This window comes from Tachysurus vachellii, chromosome 17, assembly GCF_030014155.1.
Source record: "Tachysurus vachellii isolate PV-2020 chromosome 17, HZAU_Pvac_v1, whole genome shotgun sequence".
Taxonomy (NCBI): Eukaryota; Metazoa; Chordata; class Actinopteri; order Siluriformes; family Bagridae; genus Tachysurus; species Tachysurus vachellii.
In genome coordinates, this window is record NC_083476.1 from 10887099 (window position 1) to 10901188 (window position 14090).

Here is a 14090-nt window from a genome sequence, read left to right on the forward strand (position 1 = left end):
TGAAACCACAAGTGCTGTTCATGCTTCAAAAATGACTCATGCAATGAAATAATCAGTGTTACTGATCAAATGGCAAGATGGAACAAACACTGATGATGCATGAACAAAGTCGATAAGTGGTAGCGTGTTAATAAATTAAACACAATTCTGAGATTAACAGAGAAAATCAGCATTGTGACCCGATCCCTAACATGCCTCTATTAAACAGCCTCGCTTATTTCAAGTTTGTCTCTCATATTAGCCTATATACGTTGGGGGAGGAGGAGGAGGTGTGTGTTGATGGGAGGGTTGTCACATACATGTACTTAAAAAAAGAAAGAAAGAAAAAAATTGATTTGCTTTTCAAAACCACACAAGTATGGGATGATGATAGTCAGTCATTTTAGAGCCATAATGTCTTTACAATGCTTTCTTAAAAGAACTGAACCCAATAACAATAATAATAATAATCACAATAATAATAACAATAATAATAAAACCTTGTGTTTGCAAAAAAAAGCCAAGGCAGATCAAGATGCTGATTTAGTAGGATCTATAATAAATAAATAATAATAAAAAAAAAAAAAACTGTGACATTTTCATTAAGTCTAAAGCTAATACAAAAAATACGTATAAGGCAAAATAATTAAAGCTGCCTAGATAGCATGACTGGTCCAGCCAAGAAAAAGCAACAAATCCACCACTCTGTCTCAATAAAACCGATTATGACACCAAAATCATTTATTTGGAATCAACAGGCACATTGAATAAAATGAGATCTCTATACTTCAAACTTATCTTTACAGATAACTGCTTATCCCGGATAAAACCTTTATCTGATGAAAGGCTTAAAGATTAGACTGAGAAAAGGCATAGATGGGGCTTCATCGTGAGTAGGTTTATTTATTGCGTCATGCTCATGTAATGGCCAGGACAAATGCTGTGGACCTGCTTTAAAGGAATATTAAAAAAATAAAAATGGAAATAAAACAGATCAATATCTGTTATACGTCAATATTGTCTGACTTTTGCCTCTTTACACTTTGCAAAAATAGTTTGTGTAAATATCAGCTGTCAAACCACAGCCACTTTTGTCAGTGATGTGCTGTTTAGGACTCAAATGGACTGACTGCTTTTACGCTAGCCCGAGGGCCTTTTGTGGCTTGTATGGAAACTCACATAATATACTGGAACCACACAACACTCAGAGCCCCAGCAAGTACTCGCTCATTAGGCCATGCTTGCTCTCCAGATCTGATTTATGGTATTAACAACAGTAATGCAGTTTAGATTAGTGGAAGGCTGGCGATGAGAAGGTTGTTTGCTTCTGTAGCTTTAGAGGCAGAAAATAAAATGAATTGGAGCAAGTCATGTAACTTGGCTGCATGCAACACAGTGACATATCACATACTGTTGAATGTCCCAAACATATACATGCTGTTATATTTAGTTAAAAAATGTGATCCAGCATGTCATAATTCTCATATTCACTCACTAATAATGCTTATTTTCATCAGCGTGTTGTTCTCCATGTTTGTTTTTCTTGCTTACTTCCCAAATCCATACCGATAACAAAAGTCACGTGACATTGTCTGGAATCTGGAGGCAGCCACATTCCCATAGGATTACAAGTAAACAAACAAACAAAAAAAAAAAAAAAAACGTGACAGAAACTAATGCATGCCAAGCGTGAAAGCAGTCTTACTGCACCAAGTAAGTATGAACAACTCTTCACAGTGTAGCTGAACACAACATTTATGCTTAACAGTTCTTGGACAACTTTGCAGTCTGGTATAAATATGTTCCCTAAGCCCTGTGCCTCAAAGTCTGTTCTGTTTTGAATGTGTATATTGCATATTCCATCCATGTCTCATACTTAAGTAAATCATCAGGCCAAACATGTCTCATGGCTCATCCACTATGTTTGTCAAACTATCCCCTTAAAGCCAAAGAAACTTTAAGAAAATTGTTCAGATGTAAGGGAAGCATCATCATCATCATCATCATCATCTCAAATTATACCTTATTTCTCCAACACTCAGATAAATCTGGTTAAGAGTTTAAACTTCCTTAGAACCCTTTCATATACAAAAACTCCACGTTGAAGGACACACAAAAACTTGACGAACTGCCTTGCAGCTGCCAGAAAAGGAAACATGCCCCAGAGTGAAGGTGCTTATCAGAATAGTCTAACTTTTCTGACTACTAAAGTTCATTAATAGAAATGTACCAGACCTTTTTATACCTTTGGCAAAGAGTAGAGCTTGGCAAGAGCAAGTTGCTTTTGAACTGTTGGGTAATTGGAGGGTTAATCGGACAGGGAATGAAGAAAAATGGGCATGCATACACTTCTCTCTGCTGTGCATTAGTTAATCAGAATACAAATTCGATTGCATTTCCTGTTTATCTTTCAATCGTAATTAGGGACTGAGTAGCGAGTGGACTTCCATTAGCTACATTAACCTCATCGCTGAGATGCAAACAAGCACTTCTTATTGACTACTTTTGATGACAGTGGACAAAAATTCCACAAACTCAGCAGTTCCATGATAAGCCCTGAAGTGAAACTTGGAAGTTTAAAAACAATAACTGCTGCTGTACTGTGTTGTAAGTTTACTGTGACCAAGCCTCCACTAGAAACAGAACCAGAACCTCTTAAAACAAATCGGTGGCTCAGTTAGCAGTTTGATTCAGAGCTAGTGACTGGAAACAGCATTAGAATGTTCCTCTGATATGTTCAGAGCCACAAAAAAATTAAACCTGCTCGATAGATTTGATTTGTCAAAGAGGAAGAAAACAAAAAAAAAAAAAACAGTGGATGTGAGCAAAGTATTTAGAAAATCACCCAATTGTCTATTTTACACTGGCTTGTGAGATCTTTGTGTACTTTGTAAAAGTATGTTTATGTAAAAGTAAATTTGCATATTTATTACCAATGAATTAGAGATTCACTGGAAGTCTTCAGCCCAACACTCACCTCAGGGAACATTTTTATTTGCGAATTCTGTGCAGTTTGAAGCCAAACTAAAAAGCAAACAAACCAACAGTCTCGACTTCACCCTTATTTAGACTCTGGACACAGACTACCATCTGTACCTTTACTAATGATGTTATTGCTGACATTTATAATAATTCCAATAAATTTGGAATAGTACAGTTGGAAATGCAGTAGTCTGACAGCTGATATATGTACAGGATTTATTATGTAGCAAACTGTCAAACGATATTACGTATGCAGTTAGTATATATGCAGCGCTTTTGTGAGGAGACTTGGTACAGCAGTAAACTCAAACACGTTAAAACTTTTAGCTATATTACACTGTGCCACTTTATTACACACTCCTACCTTGTTGGCCTTGTAGGTGTTCAGATTAGAGACTAAAGCTCTTTTTTTGTGTGTTATTGATCCTTTATACCACAGCCCTGATAAATTTTTTTTCAACTGATTGGTCTGATTGTGTTGATAAATCTTCAAGAACAGCAGCTGAAAATAAAACTTGCATAGAATAATTGCATGGGTATAAAATGCATGATCACAAATGCATGAATGTTATTAATTAAAACGTGAACAATCATTGAAATGTTGACTTTTTTCTGTAAGATGTTCGTGTTAGGAGTTTTTAGGTTTATAGGACCTAGGAGGTTTATAGGAGTTTCACGGGTTTATAAGCCAAAGTTAAAGCTGCAACTTGATGTTTAATGGCATGAGAGTTTTTGGAGCAGAGGTTAGAACAGGACAATTTCCATTCTAATATTTCATAGATAAATCACAGTACGAGTCATTCTTCTATTTTTAAAAATATATGCTGTGGAATAGACTTCCCCCCCCCGTGTCATTCTTGTTACTGGTGGTAACAGTTACTCTGCTTCTGTCTCATCACACTTCAGTATATCCAACAATGCCTTCACCAGGGTATGTTTCTGACTAAAACACTGATGGAGATTTTGGTTGTGGAATTCATCGGTATCTGAACACCTACAGTGACACCTACATGAGAAGTATATCTGTAAACTAGCCAATGAAAGCAGAACTCGTGTCTAGTGAATGAATGAAATAGGTGAAAAGAAACAGCCTTACCGGGAAAAAATACATAGGGAAAATAAAGCTGCACTATTTCAATGAGTTTCATATCTTGTTCAGTAATTAAAGATTACTAATGACTAATTTTAACCCAATTATCCCAAAAGCATACAGACTGTGGGTGAGATGAGCATGTTTAAGCTTAAATACGAGTCATAATTCAGTGCCTTATAACAGTTAAAGCCATGTAGTAGAAATGATAATGTGGTTACTGCCATACAGATGGCTGGGTCTTTAACTGATGATTGTCTCATATGTAGGAGTGTGGGTGTGGATCAAAAACTGAGGCTTTCTTCTGATGAATAATTCAATTACAGGCTCGCTGCGTATTTCTTTATATACATGGATTAAGTTAGTGATACAAACCACAATCTTGTAGTGTTAAAATCAAAACTTGAGGGATCCAGAGGGAAGAAGAGCAAACATGTTTGTTATTTCAGTCCATATCCGAATGCGTTCATGTGCGGAACTGAGACAGAAATTAAAAAAAATCTATCAGCATCAGCTTATACAGCTTTCAGTGGATTTTTGTTTTCTTACTGTCACCACAGTGTCAGTGCTTTTATACACATAACTGTCAGTCAAAAGCTGTATTTTGGTTGCAACTCCAACTGTCAAAGTTCAAACAGTTGTCTGTCTTGATTCAGGCTGTTTTTCCCCAGGCAGTATGTTTCCTTTGATCCTTTCAATAATGCGCAGTACCGATTCTTTTTCCTCCACAGACACATTTTACAAATGCCTCTTCAGATGCTGTTTCAGCCTCCTAGCTTTTTTTTTTGTTTCTTCTCTCCACCTGCTCCATTATTCCCTCGTTACCTCTTATTGCCTCCATCTTCCATAAAGTCTCAGCCAGGCCAGGCGAAAATGAATGAGGAGGTCTGGGTGGAGAAGAGTGCATGGGGTAACAGCAAGCACAGGCTTTACAATATCAGGACTCTGGTGATGAGTTTACAGTGACACCTTTCGATGGCATTGACAAAATGCTTTCGGCTTCCTCGTAAAGCTGCAGGGCAGAAACAATGAAGTGAAAAATATGCACAGACTGATGTGTGACTAAGAAATAAACAGCTTCAAGTAAAAAAGTTTACCGGAATAAACTGTACGTCTTGGAACAGCTCCTGGATAAAGCGTCGAGAGGTGAGTCTGAACATGCAGTGAGCCAGAAGGTGGGACACTTCCGAGTATAAGCAGATGTCATCAAACGCATAAGGAAACTTTTCCTTGATCCTACAGAAGCATTTAATCAGATAAGGGATAAAAAAAAAAAGAGCTTTAGTCAGTCATGCACAAATAATTCCTACAAACTTTGAATGTTCTTAGTCCAATAATCCAAATTATCACACACTCGTCTGAGTAACACTATTTACACTTTTCAAACTAAATATTTAATGCTATGGAAAATGTTTGTAGTAACAGTCACCTAATGCTCCACTGCAGAAGGAAATATTTACAATGCTGTTTGTCAGATTTTACTTGCTGAAACATGTTTGAGGGTAAAATCTCTCCCGATAGTATAGTTTACTGCTATGGTTTATTGCTTTTACAAATACTACTCTCAATTAAATATAGACTCACCATTCACTTTATCACAAACAGCCATACACCTTCCTATTCCTTTAGTTATCTAATCTGTCAGTCATGTGGCAACAGCACAATGAAACTATTTTGCATATACACATCAGGAGCTTTATAAAGTTCACATGAAAAATCGCAATCTTTTAAAATGTGATCTCAAACCAGTCCATCTAGATCCAACATTCATGCAACAGAGGTCACATTTTCTCAAGGTGAAAATAATCTAAAAGCTCCTGAACTGGATCTGCATGATATCTGCACTGCACTGCTACGACATTAGGCATGAATGTGCAGGTGTTCCTAATAAAGTGGATGGTGAGTGTATAAAATGATTACAATTTTTTAGAGGTATAAAATATAACCAGTTATATGGGGTAAGGAAACCACACAGATAAATCTTTTTTGAAACTACATAATGAAGTGAAGTCTAAAGTGAGCTAGTGATTTAGGCAGCCATGTTGATTTAGGCAGCCATGTTGATTTAGGCAGCCACAATGTTCACTGCCGATTATTTGCTTTCATTATTTATTAGGGATTTTAAATGGCTGCAGGATAAGTACAAGATGATAGAAGACAGAAGACAGGACAGTATTGTTCAGAAACAGTTAGAGCATCTCCTTACGTGAGCAGTCCTGTCTCATGGCCTTTGGTTCCTACTGATGAGCTGAGGTTGATGACCAGCCGCAGCACCTCTTTCCTCAGCAGAACTCTGCAGGCTGGAGCGTCTTCTGGAATGGTCTTAACTCCTAAAAGCAAGCCACGGCCAAGTCATAATTGATTAAATAAGTTTAGCAAAAGCTCCTACAGAGATACAGCCTCAGAAAGTCCCAGCAATTTACACAAAGTCCCCTTCTGGAAATATGCAGAAGAAAATTATGCAAAAAAAAAGGCAGGGATAATACTTTTTTTTTTTTTTAAATAAAACACATCTCCAGGCTCTCAGGCAGGGAGGCCTCACCTGAGTACATCTTAATTGTTCTAAGTCAGGTAAAAAGTGAAGCCATGGCTCTAAATACCATCAGCTGTCTCAGGCGTACCTAGAACCAGCTCTGTGCTACGGGTGCTCCCAGCAGAGCCTTGGGACACAGCATCGCTACACCCTGACACTCCAGAGAATTTCGAATGGGGCATGACCTCAAGGTGGTTGTGCGCAGGCTGACTACACCACTCCGAGTATGGAGCATCAGCAAAGTCTGGGAAATAAGAGAATACAGACACAAAATAAGGCCTATGTTTGTATTATGGCTGTAAATGAAAAAGCATGTGCTCCAGCAATGATAACTACATCGTCTTGCAAAATACAGTAGCATGTTTCAACAAAACATCCGAATTCTCTTCAAGAAGTGAACGCCAAAAAGATTGTATTTGTCCCTGCAGACAATGTGTATTTAGTTTTATAAGCTCAAGAACACAGAATGAAAGAAAGGAACAAAGTCCTAATTTGCTATTATATAGTGACTGCAAATATGTGTCTGATTGCCATAATAAACTCAATCTTTTTGTGGCTTCATCAGGGTTCTGTACCATTCTTATCAGCATCAATCACTTAATCCAGATAATTTAGATGGTTTTCACACTGAACATGTTTGCTGTGGTGGGTCTCGACCATGGAGGGTCTCAAAACGACTAGTCAGCATACAGAGAGGAGGTGCAACAGATACCTCATTCAAACTTATGTAGAAGCAGCAGTCTGGTATGCTTACAATTGCTCTACTTGCACAATGTACTTTATATTATACAGTATGCACACTGGTCAGCGCTATTTTGTATTTTTTGTGTATTTGTCTTGTATTTTATGTCTGATTGCACTGTCTTTTGTCTTGCACTAGGTTGCACAAGTTGCACTTTATGTGGCTAGGACTTAAGTCCTTAGCTTGGTGTTTGTTGTCTTATGTAGTTTTATGTCGTTTTATGTAGCACCATGGTCCTGGACAGAAATTGTTTCATTTCACTGTGTACTGCGTGGTCTACACATGGATATGACAAATTCTTCTTGACACGTGATTTGACACGTGTCCCACAACGTTCCCCACAACGCTCCCCTGTCACTCATGGTACACACGTGCTGTGGAAACTAATGCTGTCACTGTTTAAAACACATGCGCAGATTAATTTACTTTGTAGACAATTGGGGACCCAATTACGAGTTCTTGAAAGGCATTAGCAATGATCCTAAGTAGACTCTGTGGCTCACCTGGACGGCTTTGTGTGGCTGTGTGTGTGTTGCAGCCCAGCACTTTGCAGCCTACACAGTACAGGCAGTTCTCCTCTGTGTGCTCCTGCAGACCTGTCTCCTCAGAGCCCAACAGCTGCTGCTGATCTGCTCGGCTCACGGCCATCAACTCCGTAATGCTGAGCTGAGACTTCAGTACACCGTGCCGTGAGCCATCAGAACCTAGCGGTAAACAGAAAATGGTGCACATATGTGACATCTGTGTAGGATTAATGTGATGTGTTCAGAGTTCAGCAGCAGCAGACGAGTTTTTACCATCAGAATCTCCGGAGAAGAACTTTGCAGATCTGTCCTCTGAAGGTGGGCTAGTCCTCTTCTGGAAATATGGTGTCTCTTTTATCTATTAAAACAGAAACAAATTATCAGGTGACCTTCATGACAATGTATGATAAGCTATATAAGCTATATGATGCATTGTATCATAACAAAGAGTTAAATAATATAGCACCCATAACAGAGTATTCTGAAAATTGCATTAAATATTAATTTGAATTATGTAATAAATTTGCCTAGCACTATTATAACATAAAAGGTATAATGTGTCTTTCTTTAATAAATAAAATGTTTAATCACTGAAACTACTGTGGAACACAAATTAAGGATATGCTGTTATAAAAAAAAAAAAAAATGAGGTGACTAACAGCAAGCCCTTGTGTTCTCCATTTTGTGCTAAGGGTAAACAAAGTTTTTAACAGTACTGACTAAACATGATCATTTTACTCATTTTAACCGGTATCTTGCTGTCCTGCTTACAATGATCCTTGCTGTCCTGCTTAAAATGAGCATAAGAAAAAGGCAGACTACCTGGAACATGTTGTTGATGTCCACAGGTAAAGCAAGGCCAATGTAGTCATCCGAACTGCCGTAGGTGGCGCTGGACACCATGGAGCGCACAGAGGATGAGCGCTGCAGTGTCGTCTGACTGATGGGGCTCAGAAGATCCTCCTTATCTAAAGATGCAAAACTCAGAGCCTTCAGGAACCTGTGAACACAGAGGAACCCAGTCAGTGCTAGGACAGAAACATTAAGAGTAGAGAGAAGTGATTGATATGGATCAATGCCTGATTCCCACAACTTATTTTGGATAGTTTTATTACATTGGTAATAGCTTACTCAGGAGACTACTACAACTGCTAAACATTCACTGGGCTGTTAAAAGTTGGCACATGCCACGCATTCAGTCAGGATATAAAGGGGGGAGCGGGTAACTTTGACAATGTGAGCTACATAATCTGCAGGAGTGTCTAAAGCACACAGGGTAAGGTTCTGCTTAATTGTTCTTCTATACTAGCTCAGTAGATTTATCAGGAGGGACAAATTGCCTTGCCGGCAGGATTGAGAAAGCATTAAGAGTGCACAAATAGGGATGATAAATCAAAGGGGTCCAAGCACTTTTGATAAAGTAGGTTTTAGGGTTGCACAGAGGCAAAGGAGAAAATTATCCCCCTTTAAATAAATTAAAAGGACAGAACCGGTCTTTCCAAACGAACGAGAGCTGCCAGCTCCCAGGGTGATCCATACGCCGCGGTAGGAGAGATCGGCGACGGCGCCCACCTGAGGCTGAGCCCAGGCAGCTGAAGCGTTTTTTATACCTGAGAGGGACCATCAGAAACAGTGCACGTTATATTCAAAGTGGAGTCCCAAAGGGGCTTACATCAGGGAAAAGTAAACTCCTCATTTGAAGGAAAATTTTAGGCTTTTAGTATAGAGCATGGTTTATTTAGTCTGGGCAAGAATTTTTGCATGTCTGGCATTTATGCTTATTTTCTTCAAATAAATTATGCTCCAAATATTTTTAGACAGAATTAATCCTTTTTTTATGCTAAGACTGCTTTTAAAGTGAAGGGTTTGTATTGGCTCTAACAGCAGCACATCATAAAACTCAAAAAATGATCAAAACCACAACTGGATAAAAAAAGCTGGAGGTTACGAATAACACATAACAGGAAATGGTGTTATAGGAAAAATAACAACAGTCAGTGAGGTGCAGCCTGATGCTAAGCTACTGTTATTTTTTTTACAACCCAAAGGCGATTATTTTCCTATAACGTTCAACATCAGGAAGCAGAGACCTTTTGGCTGTGCCTCAGACAAAGATCAGCACACTTAAAAGCCTAGTTAGTGACCTGACACTTTAAAAAACTGGGAAGCAATTTTTGAGGAAGATAATTGGAGTTAAATATGTAGAATGTAATATATATAAATTGCAAAAAAACGTGCAAGTACAAGTGGTTCTCAAATTTTGTTACAGTTTTGTCAACCCCATTTTCCCTTTTCCCCAAATTATATGTTTCCTCATTAATATTACATTTATCACCGAGTTCTTAGCCAGTTTGAATGCTTGACTGGACATATTTAAAACTGCTAGAATGCCAAAAAAATGTAGGTCTATATTTCAAACTGGACACGATGTGCTCCGTTTGTGGAAATAGGAAAAAAGCTTTATAGCTACAATAAATCAACAAATATTAACATTAGTATTTAAATAATGAGAGCTTATACAATAATTTGTTCAAGGCTATATTAGATATGAGCCTTTCTGTTGTTATATGCATGTTCATTCTGCTGATATGTACAACTTAGTGCTTTTAAAGTAAATATTTTGGTTTAGTGACCATTTCAAATTTGAAAATTCATAAAATCAGTTTAAGTATAAATAAAAAAATTCCAAATTGCTTAAGTGATAAATGGAGCAAAAACATCACAAAGGGTTATACAGTACAGCTGAAAACAATTGTGCATGTAGAGACATTCAGACCTTCTTGGCGTGAGCCTGGAGTCCAGGCTGCCAGCTTTCATAGTGATGGTGTCAGTGAAGAGCACATCCTTGGCAGGGGAAGCCAGCGCCTCACTGTGGGAGAGGGATGGGTGGATGCGCTGCTGCTGAAGCCGCTTGAGTGTGGCATAGCCTAGTGCGTCCCTGGGGCTTGTGTACATAAAGCTGCAGTCCGTCAGGCTAGTGATGGTGGTGACAGAGGGCGATTTGAGAGATTGCGCCCTTCGTGGCAGTGTGTGAGATGAGCCTGGTGGCGCTAGAAGCACCGAGTTGGATTTGGAAAGGGGGAGGTGATTGGACTGGGGGGTAAGGGAGTGGAGGGTCCGGATGGTCTGTGCGCTGACGACTGTGCTGAGACTGACGCAATCTGTGTCTATAGCAGACGGGTCTGTGGCGCCCACTGCTGTCTCTCTGGACGGGCTCGAGCTCATAGAGCTGATTCCGCTAGTCGTCGTGTCCGTGTTGAAGCTTTGGCTTCGGCTCTTGAACTGAGCCCCGCCTCCAGAGGTAGGTCCATCACCTGCCAGCCTCTCACGACTGGTCTGTTCACGCTGCATGTCTCCACCTGCCATGTTGCGCTCGGTTACGCGTGGCAGACGTGAATCGCTCTCCCCATTGCCATCCTGATGCTCGTCCCCTTTACTCCCTATGAATGAAGTCTCCAGGGTGACTGACGGGCTCTTGGACAGATCAGGAAACACCGGGCTGAACACATCTCCCTGACCTGGGGAGTACACAGAGGGTTCTGTGACTGTGCGATTTCTCCTCAGGCCTCCCAGCTTTTGCTCACCAATCAGCTTATGACTGCTGCTGCTGCTGCTGCTGCCTTTAGGGTCACTAGTGCTGCGCGGCTTCTTTCCAGAGAGAGAGATGAGGAAACGGTTGCGTACAAAGCGGCTGGATGCCAGGATTGTGAAGGGGCTGCGGTCCTTTAGCAGCTTGGATCTGATGTACAGTGGCTGCTCCTCAGACAACTCAGAGCCATCTTTATCATCATCCAGGATGTACATGCCTGGAAAGGAGAAACCATGCATCAGAACACTACAGCAAAAATTGAAAATACTTTGACAGATGTAGGGTCAATACTTGTAGTTCATATTATAAAAGACAGAAAATTAGGGCTGCTTGATATATATATATATATATATATATATATATATATATATATATATACATTTGACATGTAAATAACATTTAAAGTTTTGAATGCAAATTAGCCACCTAATATAAATCCACTGAAAGGGTTGTGTCCTAAGCGTTTTACAATAAAGTGATTACTTCTTGTAATCACTTTAATGTAAAACCTTTATTGGAGTAACTATTCTGTGGCTTAATTAAATATGATTAGGTAGATAATGCCACAAATGTATCACCCTAACTTTTCAGGAATAAGAAAAAAAAATTGCACCTAATAATCAGGAAGCACTTGGAAAAGCACTTACTGGGCTGGGTGGAGTCACTTTCACTGTTGTGTCTAGAGCTGGTGGACTCAGAGTTGAGGCTGAGGGTGCTGGGCACTGATGACAGTAGGGTAGGTGGAGGTGGGGGTTGCTGCTGCTCTACCTCGTCAGGCACCACAGGCCACTGCTGTCTACGACTGTGTCGAACTGCATCCCAGCCCTGCATCTTCAACAGCTCACAGCCCTGCTTTGTCTTGGAGATTAGACCCAGTACATACAGACATGTCCTGAAAAAGACGGGTAACAAAGTGTAACATGATTCAAAAGTGGGCACAAAGGATTTGTATAACTGCACACAGCATCAGCGTGGTTTACTGGTTACGCACCCCCGGATGGAGAGAACCTCACAGTGGTGGGCCAGGGCCACAATGTCTGGGATCACATTCTCCTCTTGTAGCAAGTTCAGACCCCAGTTGGACGTGCCAATATTACCCTGAACACAAGCGGAATGATCAACACCAACAGCCTCTCAACACTTTCTCGACTACGTTTTTTTTTTTTAAATTACCCTAACCCTAACTGAACTGTACTAACCAAGGCCCAGACAGCAGCTTTAAGTTGTTTGATGCCTTCCCATGTGTCCAGCACTGGGGATCGCACAGTGTAGCTTAGGTCAGGTACGATATTCTGACAGAAAAAGAGAACATAAATGTTACACAAAAAGAAATTTGATAAACACAGGTAAAATTCATGAGGAAAACTGTTCTCACCTGAGATTCTAGGAGATGGCAGCCTGTCTTATCATGCACAAGCTGACCATATAAATGCACAGGAAGATAGACATTCGGCCTTTGCAACCTGCAAACCCAATTAAACCGCAGTTCTTAGAACAAGACTGAGGAGGAAATTCTGAGCAAAATAAACGTGGAAAAAGTGCAGACCTTTGGTTGCTTCGCCGTACGTAGTTGTCCCCGTCTACTGGTTTGCGGTATGTAGTGAGAGCCTCATTTAACTGCTCCTCTATTAGATCCACATACTTGAGGTTATATTCCTGAGCAGAACAAAGATTTACAGTATACTATAAACAACATCAAACAATATGGCTTCTTTCATTCGAGACAAAACTGAACATTTTCTTAATTAAACATTTATTTTCTTGCAAATTATGAATGAGCATTTAAACTAGCACAAAAAAAGTGTTTAACCAGAGATGTAGAAGCCTCATTATATAACAATGTTTAGTGGTAAAGCATTAATATTCTAATGGATTTTTCTTTGATAATATTAATTATACCACAATTCTCGATTCTAATTGGTCAAAATGTGTTGATTATTTTGTGTTAAGGTTTATATTACCGTGATCTAAACCATTTCTTTTTCTATAATAATAATTTATTCACAGGGACAGTTAAGTTGTATGTATCACACAATATAAGCCTAATTATTTAAGTTTTGAAAAAACTTGCTGTTAATAAAGGTTCTTGAGAAGGTGAAGCCTTCTATTTATTTAACATTCATGAAAGTGAGAGTCCAGTGCTGCTTTGGAACAGTCAGCAAGTTTTGCACCACAGGAAAACCAACTTGAAGTTATACCTGAATTAGAAAATTGTTTGCAGAGGAATAAAATGCAGAGGGACATACAGTGTGCTATTTTGTGGTGACTAATGTTTCTTGTGTAAATCGGGCTTTACAGTCATGAAGAGATTGAAATGTAATACATAACCCTGACTAAACTAACAACTGAGATGCACTCTTTCAAGTATATCCCGTGACTGAGCAGCTGTAGTTTTATACACAAGCCTAGTTTTTAAATCCCTAAAATGGGGTCACAGGCTCCCGGCACTACAGGGTTATTACTATTTGTACCTATTAATATAAAGCAGCAGTGGCTCCAGTCTCAGCTTGTGATAAGCTACATCACTCCCCCCCAGATTATATTCTTTACTTATCATTATATTATTATAAATCATGTGATGGCCTTGTTTTGAATATTAACCATTATATTAAGTTCAGATCTTAAATGAAAGTGCATGTCATTTTTAAACT

The 14090-nt window shown here is 39.3% G+C and overlaps 1 protein-coding gene across 2 annotated transcripts in view; it reads right to left on the minus strand.

Moving 5' to 3' along the window:
* Positions 1-4361: 4361 nt before the first annotated feature.
* rictorb (RPTOR independent companion of MTOR, complex 2b) overlaps positions 4362-14090 on the minus strand; it is a 32297-nt gene continuing 22568 nt past the window's right edge. For both annotated transcript variants that reach the window (XM_060891747.1, XM_060891746.1), the window contains exons 26-38: positions 12986-13095; positions 12815-12902; positions 12639-12731; positions 12431-12537; positions 12087-12331; positions 10627-11656; positions 8673-8850; positions 8124-8208; positions 7830-8030; positions 6673-6828; positions 6258-6381; positions 5149-5287; positions 4362-5063 (exon numbers count right to left, since the gene is read on the minus strand). In XM_060891747.1, coding sequence (XP_060747730.1) covers positions 4989-5063; positions 5149-5287; positions 6258-6381; positions 6673-6828; positions 7830-8030; positions 8124-8208; positions 8673-8850; positions 10627-11656; positions 12087-12331; positions 12431-12537; positions 12639-12731; positions 12815-12902; positions 12986-13095 — 2631 coding nt within the window. In that variant the 3' untranslated portion in view covers positions 4362-4988. The remainder of the gene's footprint in view (positions 5064-5148; positions 5288-6257; positions 6382-6672; positions 6829-7829; positions 8031-8123; positions 8209-8672; positions 8851-10626; positions 11657-12086; positions 12332-12430; positions 12538-12638; positions 12732-12814; positions 12903-12985; positions 13096-14090) is intronic.